Source organism: Myxine glutinosa, chromosome 1 (genome assembly GCF_964187855.1).
Source record: "Myxine glutinosa chromosome 1, kmMyxGlut1.1, whole genome shotgun sequence".
NCBI lineage: Eukaryota > Metazoa > Chordata > Myxini > Myxiniformes > Myxinidae > Myxine > Myxine glutinosa.
Window position 1 is genome coordinate 104,837,411 of NC_136261.1, and position 12,778 is coordinate 104,850,188.

Genomic DNA, 12,778 nt, shown 5'->3' on the forward strand with positions numbered 1-12,778 from the left:
TGTTGGGAGGGCGGGTATTACAAGTCGTACTAAAATATGCCGATTAGGGGGGAATTAACTGTAACTCAGGGAGGATCGTTGTGCCAAATGTCTGTCCGGGCCTTTGCTCGCTTACCAAACAACCAACATCAAGACCAGGAGGCCAGAACTTTTATTTATGTTACATGTGCCGACAACAGAACATTATCTTAAATTTGACCTCATAGACTGATGGGACCATCCCCTGACATTACCAAAATGCATTTCTGCAGGTCTGGGGTGTGGCTTCCCCTCGTCCACCCCAAATTCACTAAATAGCGACGCCATTACAGAAAAACTTATTTTCGTCAATATCTCAAACTATTAGTCCCTGGTGTTGGGCTAGCGGCTAGGGTGCCAGCTTAGGATCCTAGGATCCTGGGTTCAAATCCCGGTCGATCGCCGAATTAACGCCAGGGGGGTTGACTCAGCCTGTCATCCTTCCGAGGTCGGCTAATTGAGTACCAGTTCACTGGTAATTCCCTGTTTGTCGTAAAAGGTGGCAAAAAGGGTTGGCGGCAGGAAGGGCATCCGGCCGTAAAAACATTGCTTCAAAAAGGGGACCAAAAAACAACAACAACCACGGTTCCCCAAAAAGGCCAACCCCTGCTTTGCGGGGAAAAATGGCCTCTAAAGGTGGTTTTATCTCAAACTATGCATGATATGACAAATAGGGTGGTCTACATCCATGTTTTCATGGTCAATAGTTACAATGGCAACACTTTTAGTGCTAGAAAATGTGTCGTTCACCCTGAAACTCGGAAACTTCTCAAAACTTCCTCCAAGGTGCCGTTTTGTGATCTACTTTTTCATTGCCGTCATTTCTTTGCAAGGTGCTTTCTTCAGAAGAACTAGCTTTAGCGCAGCGTGCCGTGGGATATGGCTGCATAAAGTACGCTGATCTATGTCACACACGTACCAACGACTACGTTTTCTCCTTCGACAAAATGCTGGATGATCGCGGCAACACGGCTGTGTATCTGCTTTATGCATACACTCGAATTCGGTGAGTTGCAAATGTACTTCTATGTCTCTTCCTATTTCTCACATCCAAAGGCTTCTTAAGTTTCTAGGCTATGATTAAAAACTGAAAATCTTGTGTTTCAGATCTATTGGCCGATTGGCCAATGCAGGCGAAGCAAATTTGCAGAAAGCTGCAGCTGAGATGGACATTGTGCTCGATCATAATAAGGAGCTGAAGCTGGCAACGGCTATCTTACGCTTTCCAGAGGTATGAATTTAGAAACTGCAAGATAATGTAAATTTTGCCTTGCATGCCATGCTCATGTATTTTAAATAAATTGTAAAAGTAAAACATTGTTTAAAACAGGGGTGGGGAACCTTTTTCCTGTCGAGGGCCATTTCGATTTTTAGAACATCCTTCGAGGGCCATGCTAAATTATTGAATACATATATCGGACTCACCTAATGCGATGGCTGGAACTGTTTCTCTTTGGCGAGGCGTTTGGTGTCAGGTGGTAGTGATGATGATGCTACTCGCAGCTGGTTTTGCAGGTTTGGGTCAGTCAGTCTTGAGCGAAACCGAGTCTTTGCAAGAGTCAGTTTTGAAAAGAACTGCTCACAGCTGTAGGTCGTCCCAAACAGTGATGCAAACTTCAGTGCATGTCTCCTCAGAATGGGAAAATCCTCAGCACGTACATACAGTTTGTAGAACTCGAGCAAAGGGAGGACAAATCTCACACTCTTACTATGTCTCTCCGAAAAGATCGACTGGACAACCCTCCCATCTACTTTCTCAACAATCCTCTCCAAGAAGTTCTGTCGCTCAAGCTTTTGGGTCTCACTATCTGCCATGATCTTTCCTGGGAAAACCACATTTCCAAGCTGGCCTCCAAAGCCAGTCGCCGACTGGGCATCCTCCGTCGTGCGAAGTCCTTCCTTGGCACACTTGAGTACCTCACCACATACAAGGCTTTCATCCGCAGCTCAATGGAATACTGTTCTCCCCTATGGGCCGGTGCTCCTGCCTCACACCTAGCTCGGCTTCACGCTGTTGAAACCAAAGCTTTCAGAATTATTGGAATCTCCCGCGATGAAGCTATCTCTGAGGGCCTTTCACTCACTCACCGCAGGCAGGTAGGTGGTCTTTCTGTCTTCTTCCGACTCCTCTCCGGCCTTGCACCCCCAGCTCTCTCTGTGCTCTGTCCCCCAAATATTCCTACAGGTCGCACAAGATCTGCCAGCCACCCTCTGATGGTTAAACTGCCGAAATCTCGGCTGTCTGCTCACCTTCACTCTTTCATTCCTCTTTTCCCCCGCCTCTGGAACAAACTCCCTCACTCCCTTCAATCCCACTCCTCCCTCCAGGTCTTTAAAACAGCTGTTCACCACCATCTCTTATCTTCCCCCATCCAAAACCTTGATCTTTTCTACCCCCGCTAATTCACCCCAGATCCACCTTGTTTGAAATTCCAACTTCTTTCCTGGAAGTCCTGGCAGTGTCCATATGTTTTATACCTCTCCCACCCCCCTTCCCATGCCCCCCCCCTTCCCATGCCCCCCCTTCCCATGCCCCCCTTCCCATGCCCCCCTTCCCATGCCCCCCCCCCCCCAAAGCCCTTTCCCTCACAGATCTCTCGATGTCTCCATGTCTCTCGGTCCCTGCTCTCAAATGTTGTGTTTGTGTCCTTCCCCCTCTCTCCCCATCTTGTCTACTGCTCCCGATGTTATATGTTTTATGTGTCGGTTTGTCTTTCTGTGTGATTAATGTTCGCTCTTTCACGAGCCTCGATCTTGTATACAAAAAAAAAAATTATACGGCCCGGAGGCCGGAGGTTCCCCACCCCAGGTTTAAAACAAAACCAAAAGCCATCTTTGCTTTTTTTATACACTAGCATGTAAGCCCCGTCGCTTCGCTGACGGGAACACCAATCTTTATGTAATTGAAAAAAAAAAGGTTGTTGTTGTTTGGTGTTAAAAAAAACATTAAATTAAACAAATGGAGAAAAATAAAATTAGGACGTGATGGGGAGTGTTAAAGGAATATTTATCACAGCCTTTTTAGATGCTGAATTATAACTGAACAACAAATAATATACAACTGAACAACACACTAAGAGCAAGATCAAAATGAAAAAGATTCTCACCCTCACCTCTTCTTTCTTTTGAATGCATTCTCAGGTGCATATGTATAGATGAGTATGATTTGTATGATTTGTATGATTTGTATTCGTGGAGATTCAGAATCAACGTGGTGGATATAAAACATCTTTGTAGGGGGAGGGATAAGCGGTTATGTTTACTTCCTGAGAGTGATTTCGTTGAAATCTGATCTCAAGTTAACAAAGGATTCCTGGGAGATCCTGCTCTCCGTGCAGGGATAACCAACGTCACGTGTTGGCATTTGCAGTTTTGACACGCATGTCCATGTACCCATTAAAACAAAACAAACAAACAACAAATATATATATATATATGTTTGGATCACAAACATTCCCGGGAGTTACCCGAATCCACCGTAGTTGGGTTTATTGAAATCCGTTCTCAAGTTATAACATGACAAACAAATAGACAGACACGGCTCCTTTTTTAACGGATTTTAAATGTGCACAATTGCTGTCTTGTGCAAGATTTACTGCCATTGGGATTTTAAAAGGATCTATTGTGCATGACCCCAGAAGGGACTAGATCGGCATGCAGTAGAGAGCATACCTCTGCCAAGCTGAACAATTAGTCAGGTTCACTATGTTTTTTGGATCAAAATTTTGGTAGATTAGCAAAACTATACATTTTTGGAATATTCAGAGCATGAGGAATCCAAAAATTAATGTTTACATTCGCGTAGACACCTTTGCGAAAATGACACTCAGGACAGTGATGAAGATCTGTAAAAGCATATTCGTGAACGGTGTAGACCTCGTAGATCCTGTGTATAGGACTTATAGTTCAATCTGATACTAACAAGGCTGCTTTCTTGCTTTATAAACCCATACCTATAACTTCAAAGGACTTGCAATATCATGTATTATGTAATACAGTTATATCACAAATATAAAGACAATGGTTTTCAATTACCTTTGTTTGTTGCTTTTCTATAATCCTGAGCCTTTAAACCTGAGCTCTATAATTCTTTTCTATAAGGTTTGAGGCCTTTATTGGATTCCTTGACCCAGAAAACATAGGATTAGCATATTTAATTAAGTTTATAGGTTGACTAGAAGCCGAGATCGCGCAAAATATGTATTTTATGGCGGCCATTTTGAAAATCCAAAATGGCGGCCATGCAGGTTTCTGTGCAAATGCCAACATTGATTTTCGGATTCTCCATGCTCTGATTCCAAAAATGTACAGGTTTGCTAATCTCCCAAAATTTGAACGAAATTACATTTGTTGACATAGTGAACCTGACGATCTTCACTGTCCTGAGTGTCATTTTCGCAAAGGTGTCTACGCAAATGTAAACATTAATTTTTGGATTCCTCATGCTCTGACTATTCCAAAAATGTATAGTTTTGCTCATCTCCAAAAAATTTGTACGAAATTATATTTGTTAACATAGTGAACCTGACTAAATTTACATTTTGTATCCCACTGATAGGTCTGATCTGGATCCGACATGAACCACAATCTAATCGGCTTGTTCTCGTCACTTACCCAACTCATCCACCAAGTTTTGCCACAAGTCTCCCATAACTTTTTGAAATATGTTATGTATCGTTTTTGGCCCTATCCCTCAATCGTGAAGAATCATTTTAGAATTAAATAATCCAGGTATCCGGATCTTCACCAAAATCAAATCGGTTTGTCCTCGTTACACACCCAACCTGTCCACCAAGGTTCGTCCAAATCGGACCATAACGTTTAGAGATATCGTACTACATATCGGTTTTAGCCCTATCACTCAATGGTGAAGAATCACAAAAAATTATCTGATCTGGATCCAGATTCGAATCTTCACCACAATTGAATGAATTCTTCCTTGTCATACACCCAACCTCTCCACCAAATTTCGTCCGAATCCATCCACAACCTTTTGAGATGTTTTATTAAATATTTATTTGTGGTAATGAGTTGTTTTTTTTTTGGAAAAGGAGGCCTTGGAACAAAATTCTGGGAACACAACTTAGCCCATGAATCGCAATCCTTCACCGAAGCGGGGTGGATACTTAGTCCTGGGAGGGCTCCTTTCCACCTTCTGAAACCTGGTTATGGAGATAACAACCAACAACACACACACACTTGAGATCATGGTTTTCCGTTCCACCTCCTGAAAGGCAGAGCCCTGCATCAAAGCACAAAGCTAGGTCGATGCTGTCTGTCTCAAAGGCAAGACCGAAGCAGGACAGCAACCAAAAAAAAAACCAATGAAAGCTGCAATACTGAGATGAGGGACGACATCATACCATGCAGAATGTGCTCTGTATTCGAAGCGTGGGGGATTGGTGGTGGATTCGACCAATTCATGGCTACGGTACGCACACACACAGAAAACGCGTGAATAAAGGACGTGTGATAATGGGCAGAATGATGAAGGGGAACAGAGAAGAGGAGGAACAATGTGTTCTGGAAGAGGAGCTGGCTAATAAGATAGAGGAGGTAAGAATGACACAAACTGAAGAAAGACACGACAAATTTGACTACATAATAATGAATGCACAAAAACACTAATCAACAGAACAAACAAATCTTTTTTTTTTTTTAATACCAAAATCAGCCCCCCTGAAATAAATGAACAGTGAATTCTGCAACAGCACTACACATTCATGAAAAAGTATAAACAAAACACCACAAGAACAGAACAGGTTCCACAAATAAAAACCAAGCACCACCATGGAAGCAAAGACTCGAGAGACTGAGGGAGCTGCTCAGAATGGAGGCAGGGCAGATTCAGTAATTCTAAAGAGGAAATCAAAGCCTAAAACCAGAGGAGAATCGAAAAGAATATATATATATATATAAAAATTGACGATAAAGCTCGAGTTAATGGTTGCTGAAACAAACAACAGGCATTTTAAGGCCATTTTCCCTGCAAGAGCGGGGGTTAGCCTTGCGGTCCCCGTGACAATGTTCTCCATTTTGCCCTATTTTCTGCATCTCCCCTTGTTAACCCCCTTGCCCACATTTCTCCTTCGACCATCTTTAGCCAAGTCTTTCTCGGTCTTCCCCGTCCTCTACTTCCTTCTACATTCATTTCCATCACTCTTCTCAACCAGTCACTTTCATCCTTCCTCAACACATGACCAAACCATCTCAACCTGTTCCTCTTCACAGCATCCATCACAGGCTCTATTCCCATCATCTTTCGCAATTCATCATTTCTCTTCCTCTCTCTCAACGATACTCCACATATCCACCGAACCATTCGCCCTTCGAACCACCCTTTCCACCTTTCGAATTCGAACCACCGAGCCATAACATTTCCACCCTTTGTTGCTGCTCTACGTTCATTACCCATGTCTCGCTCCCATAAATCATAACACTTCTCACACATGCAGCATACACCTTTCCCTTCAGCGTCAACAACACTCTCCTCCTCATCAGCACGCCACTCAGTTCCCGAAACTTCTTCCATGCACATCTCACTCGAGCAACCGTTGCCGAGTCTGATCCACCTTCTCCATTCAGCATGTCTCCTAGGTAACAAAATGTTTTCACACCTTCCAGCTTCACGCAGTCTCCAAGATCCAACTCAACATTTCCTCCATCTGCCACACTGAAAAAAAAAAAAAAAAAAACACCTTTAGAGGCCATTTTTCCCCGCAAGCGGGGGTTGGCCTTTTTCGGGAACTGTGGTTGTTGTTGTTTTTCGGTCCCCTTTTTGAAGCAATATTTTACGGCCGGATGCCCTTCCTGACGCCAACCCTTTTTCCGCCTTTAACGACAAGCAGGGAATTACCAGTGAACTGGTACTCAATTAGCCGACCTCGGAAGGATGAACAGGCTGAGTCAACCCCCCTGGCGTTAATTCAGCGATTGACCGGGATTCAAACCCAGGATCCTAGGATCCTAAGCCGGCACCCTAGCCGCTAGCCCAACACCAGGGTCTCTGCCACACTGAAAACAAACTGAAAATAGAAATGATAACGAAAACTTGAAGAAAAAAAAAAAAGAAGAAGATGCCAAGGCTGACAGCAGGAGGAAACAAGGCCAGATGCTTAAAAACAACCCAAAAAGATTCAACCTTGAACTCGGGAAACGGAAGCAGAATGCGTCATCCCCTTCTGAAAAAGATGAACTGGAACGATTCTGGAAAGGAATTCATGAAGATCAATAAGGAGGTGGAATTGATCTGAAACCCAGAAGAGAAGAAGAAGCAACATCTCGAGGAAATGCCCCCAGTAATAATTGATGCAGAAAAGATAAACAACAACTTGCAAAGATGGCAAACTTCAATCGTCCTGGCCCAGATGGGATCCCAAACTTCTGGCATAAGCAATCACATGCTCTCCACATTCACTACACCTAAGTAGTCAATTAACTTATCCAAGGGGATGAGGAAGTCTCCAAAGGCTCACAGAAGGTAACACATTCGTCATCCCAAAATCTGAAGAAACCCAACTACCCCACAAACCCTGGCCAATAACCTGTCTACCAACAACATACAAACTTTTAACAGCTATCATCACACACGGTGTACCACCACCTAACACAACAAGGTGTAGAGGCAGAACAGAAGGGATGCAAGAGAGGATGTTACGGAACAATAGACGATCTACTGCTATACTCGAAAACTGCAATATGAGAAGAATTTAAATAGATTTGCTTTTTCTTCTTTTTTTATTTCAATATCTTCATTGAACATTGTGCATGATAAATTTTTCAAAGTGGTCCCTTTTACAAAGCTATATTACCACTCTTCAAGAAGTACTTTAAAAAAATTAAATCTCTGCTACGTCCCCCTCTGTTTCTGAATCTGCTAGGTTATAGAGAAGCTGATTGCAGAATTGTTTCCCCACACTCTCTGTGACTTCCTCTATGACCTGGCTACAACTTTTACCGAATTCTACGATGCTTGCTACTGCATCGAGAAAGATCGCACAACTGGTGAGTACAAGGAAAGCTCATTAAGCTCCCTCTTATGGTAGGCACCCTGCACAAAACCTCTTTTTACCAGTTTCAAAAACAGAGAAGATTGAAGCATAATTGTTTTTACAGCTATTAAACTTTCTGTGGGGGGGGGGGGGGGGGGAGGGTGGGGGGGGGGGTAGGAGGAGTGGAGAGAGAAGGTGGGGGAGAGAACAGGGGGTTGTGACTCAGGGGTTGCACGGCAGGCCTCTCAAATTACCACCCGTCGCTTCAAAGAGGAAGAAATAGTTTCTTGGGTTTGTTGATCTGGAGAAAGCATTCGATAGGGTTCCACGCGAAGTATCGACATGGGCATTGAGGAAGTTAGGAGTGGAGGAATGGTTGATCAGAGTAGTGATGGCAATGTACAAAAGAGCGCGCACAGCTGTAAGGACGAAGGACGGGAACAGTGGTGAGATTGAGGTGAAGGTGGGAGTGCATCAGGGGTCGGTACTAAGTCCACTACTATATGTAGCTGTGATGGTGGTGCTGGCTCAGAACGTAAAGGAGGGTTTACCGTGGGAGTTGTTGTATGCAGATGATCTGGTGTTGATTGCGGAAAGTATGGATGGACTGAAGGAAAAGATGAACAAGTGGAAGGAATGTATGGAGACAAAAGGTCTGAAGGTGAATATAGGAAAGACGAAGGTGATGGCAAGTGGTAAAGCATGTGGTGAGGTGGACAGAACTGGGAAGTGGCCATGTGCTGTGTGCAGGAAGGGTGTCAGAGTGAACTCCATTCAATGTACAATGTGCGCTGAGTGGGTTCATCAAAAATGTAGTGGTCTGAGAGGATCATTAACCAGTGTAGCAGCTACATTCAAATATAAGGTGTGCACAGAGGGAGCTGCAGATGGAGGAAATGTTGAGTTGGATCTTGGAGATGGCGTGAAGCTGGAAGGTGTGAAAACATTTTGCTACCTCGGAGACATGCTGAATGGAGGTGGATCAGACTCGGCAACGGTTGCAAGAGTGAGATGTGCATGGAAGAAGTTTCGGGAACTGAGTGGCGTGCTGATGAGGAGGGGAGTGTCGTTGAAGCTGAAGGGAAAGGTGTATGCTGCATGTGTGAGAAGTGTTATGATTTATGGGAGCGAGACATGGGTAATGAACGTAGAGCAGCAACGAAGGCTGGAAAGGGTGGAAATGCGAATGGTTTGGTGGATGTGCGGAGTATCGTTGAGAGAGAGGAAGACAAATGATGAATTGCGAAAGATGATGGGAATAGAGCCTGTGATTGATGCTGTGAAGAGGAACAGGTTGAGATGGTTTGGTCATGTGTTGAGGAAGGATGAAAGTGACTGGTTGAGAAGAGTGATGGAAATGAATGTAAAAGGAAGTAGAGGACGGGGAAGACCGAGAAAGACTTGGCTAAAGATGGTGGAAGAAGAAATGCGGGCAAGGGGGTTAACAAGGAGAGATGCAGAAAATAGGGAAAAATGGAGAAGATCGTCATGGGGACCGCAAGGCTAACCCCCGCTCTAGCAGGGAAAATGGCCTTTAAAATGCATGTTGTTTGTTGTTGCTTCAATGAGGGAAGACCAAGAGAGGGGGGTAAGCAAGGAAGGGGTGGGAGCGAGGAATGGGGGGAAAGCGAGTAGGGGAGAAGTAGTGAGGGGAAGGGTGTATTTTTGACTTGCGCTTGGTAGGGGGAGAGATCAATTATGGAAAGATCAATTCACCCACATCCTTACCCAGTCTTTGAACCCGCTTTTATCCAATCCTCTTACTTGCTGCATTTCCTACCCTCCTCTTTCCTTTTTTCCTGTTTGTTTATTATCTTGCTTAATGTGGCAAACTGCCACTTCATTTGTTCGTCCCTATTCCTTGATCTTGTAAAGAAAAAAAAAAAAGATATTTGATTTTCAAAAAAATTTAATCAGTTGATGAGTCATGTTCACTTCTTTTAAAAAAGGAGAAGGCATTTTCAGTCAGCTCTCATTCTACTGAGAATATACCTCCTGACTAAACTCAGACAGGCAAATGAATGTTGACCCATCCTCTCAGCCAGTCTTTGAGACGTCTCGAGTATCACGATTCTGATGTACTATACTCTGTTGAGGTATTCGTGCTGCCGATACAGTTTCATGGCAAGGGTTATACTGGGTGTTTGTCATTGCTTTCTCAGCAGTAGTTAGAGCAGGAATTTGGAATTTGTTCAGGGTGCCAGCGATAGCTTGCCCATTCTTCGTGAAGCACACTGTGGTATCTTTAGCGTTCACCAACTAATGCTAGCAGATGAGACACCAGTTTAACGTCCATCCGAGGGGTGGCACACACAATGATGAATCGCCCTGCCTGTGAAATATCAGGACAGTTTATAGCTGGGTTGGGATTCTAACCCAGGCTAGACAACTTTGAGGCGAGTGTGCGTACCTCTGGGCTATCCTTGTCAGCGTTGAGTATAGAAACTTATATATGAATCTAGAACTTTCAAGTACAGTCAAATCGTAATAATAGATTCAAATGCGAGTTTAAGTTGGATTGATAAAATAAACTAGTGAATCCTCTTGGATTGCGCTGAGGTTCGGGCATGGAATTTCTAGGAGGAAGTATAATTTGTATGCAATGAAAGTACATGTAATATGGGATCGAGTAAGATCGAGTAAGCTTCACCAGTGCGCGTGCGCGAATTTACGTCACGTCGGCAGCGAGAAGGCGTTCCCCAACACGAACCAATCAGGAACTGCCACGCCCACTTACATGATCTCAGAATTCCTGTGACAGGAATTAGCGTTACACTGGCTGGAAGTCATTCGCTAGAGGCGCTTCCTCAGCGCCAATCACCAGTGCGCGTGCGCGAATTTACGTCACGTCGGCAGCGAGAAGGCGTTCCCCAACACGAACCAATCAGGAACTGCCACGCCCACTTATATGATCTCAGAATTCCTGTGACAGGAATTAGCGTTACACTGGCTGGAAGTCAATCGCTAGAGGCGCTTCCTCAGCGCCAATAATCCTTGCCATGTTATTCAGAAGTCTGCATTCTCAAATATCTTCCTTTAAGGTCTTTTAATCTGGCTGTGTGTGCAGTTAGTTTTTCATTTCATATGACACATTTAATTGAACAAGGAAAAAAAAAAAAGTAAAATTCTAATGGTTCATTTTATGCTGAGCTTTAATAAACAAAGAAAGAAAAAAAAACAGCTAAAGCCTAAATTTGTGGACATGAACCTACAACTCTCAAAAGTAATGATGGCAATTGTAGGGTTTTATTGCACTAATTAAGTGGTCATCCCTGCAATCTTTTTTTTGGAAAAACCAAGCTAGTCTATGCAGAGATGAAAAACCTTTAATACTATATGTTTTGACATTGCTCCCATCGCAAGTAAATATCTGAGTGGAATATATTAATTTCATCCTATTCCTCCCTCCTTTATGTGCTGTTGTTCAGGTGAAGTGATCAAGGTGAACATGTCACGGCTGCTGCTGTGTGAAGCCACAACCATGGTTATGGCACAAGGTTTCCAGATCCTGGGCCTGACCCCCACACAACGCATGTGATCGATAGGCATGGTGAAGGAAGCTCATTCTCTTTAGGTGTTACATATTCATGAGGTGGAACAATAGCTGGGGCACCTTGGGGGTGTGTGGGGAGAGGAGGCGGGGGGGGCTCATGCAAACAGCCCCGTCCCCTCCCTTTCTCATCTTTATTTAGAAGTCCTTGGACCTGGCTTATAAACAATGATTATTTTATTCAAGTATGCAATTATAATTTGATTAAGGCAAATTCATTCAAGCTTCTGGAAACTTGCAGTGAATGCTTTGATTCTAGTAGTACGATTTGAGGAACCTAAACGTTTTGGATAAGGAACATGTACAAACATTTGTGATAAAACCAGAAATATCATTGAAAAAAAATGTTTGGCAATTTAACATGCATTGGGGATATACTTCTGATAAGAAATAAGGAAAACAAACTATGGAAATTTCTTTTTTTGAAAAACAATAAAGGGCTGATGCCATCATGTTTCAATTGCAGCCAAGTTGAGCTTGCAGCCATTGAAGGAGTGAGGAGGAGGAAAGAATTTAGGCCGAGCGGTAGGATACAGGAAAACACTGACGTATTACAGTAATCCAGCTGTGCGTGTAATGCCTGGTACACAACCCATCTGCCAGTCTCAGCTGAACATTTTTGCATACTTTTTCTTCTCCCTCTCAGTTTCTGCCTTCTTCATGTACCTCACTCGTTCAATCTCCTTGCTGATGGCTGTTGGGAGAACAAGATGTAGGAATTAATTTCTCTAAGAATGGTTTAATCCAGCCATGCAAAATGAATGTCAGGAGGAAAAACTCCACATAATGGAGATCAACATCAGGTTAAATAAGGATACTTTTCTTCTTTTTTAACCTCTCATGGTTCTACTGGATAGCTTCTTTCATATGCAGCACAAGGCTGTGGATAGAATCATGGCCGAGGGTGTGGCTGTGCTGCTGATGCAATGCCCTCTGCTGGTTAGAGCAGGAATTTTGAATTTGGCCAGGGTGATTATAGCTCGCTTACTGTTCGCAAACGGCACTGTGGGATCTTTACCATCATACTGCCCGATGGGACACGGGTTTAACGTCCATCCCAGGGACGGCGCACACACATTGATGAATCGACCTTCCTGTAAAACACCAGGACAATTTATAGCTGGGTCTGCATTCAAACTCAGGCTAGAAAGCTTTCGGTGAGTGTGCATACCTCTCGGCCCTCCTGCAGCCCTTTTACTGGATGCTAATTGCCTATATC

The 12,778-nt window shown here is 43.7% G+C and overlaps 2 protein-coding genes across 3 annotated transcripts in view; one reads left to right on the forward strand and one right to left on the reverse strand.

Moving 5' to 3' along the window:
* Positions 1-838: 838 nt before the first annotated feature.
* On the forward strand, positions 839-12,019 carry LOC144891711 (arginine--tRNA ligase, cytoplasmic-like). Its single transcript, XM_078775704.1, has 4 exons — positions 839-1,024; positions 1,126-1,249; positions 7,899-8,022; positions 11,438-12,019. Exons 1-4 carry the CDS (start codon positions 966-968, stop codon positions 11,545-11,547), a joined length of 417 nt encoding a protein of 138 aa, XP_078631830.1. The 5' UTR covers positions 839-965; the 3' UTR covers positions 11,548-12,019.
* Positions 11,318-12,778, reverse strand: part of PPID (peptidylprolyl isomerase D) — a 74,610-nt gene continuing 73,149 nt past the window's right edge. For both annotated transcript variants that reach the window (XM_078775693.1, XM_078775697.1), the window contains one exon: positions 11,318-12,253. In XM_078775693.1, coding sequence (XP_078631819.1) covers positions 12,165-12,253 — 89 coding nt within the window. In that variant the 3' untranslated portion in view covers positions 11,318-12,164. The remainder of the gene's footprint in view (positions 12,254-12,778) is intronic.

Bases quoted from the DNA above. Each gene is read 5' to 3' on its own strand.
- LOC144891711 (XM_078775704.1), top strand. From the start codon at position 966: ATGCTGGATGATCGCGGCAACACGGCTGTGTATCTGCTTTATGCATAC. The intron at 1,250-7,898 runs GTATGAATTTAG...TGAATCTGCTAG, and splicing joins CTATCTTACGCTTTCCAGAG to GTTATAGAGAAGCTGATTGC. The intron at 8,023-11,437 runs GTGAGTACAAGG...GCTGTTGTTCAG, and splicing joins CGAGAAAGATCGCACAACTG to GTGAAGTGATCAAGGTGAAC.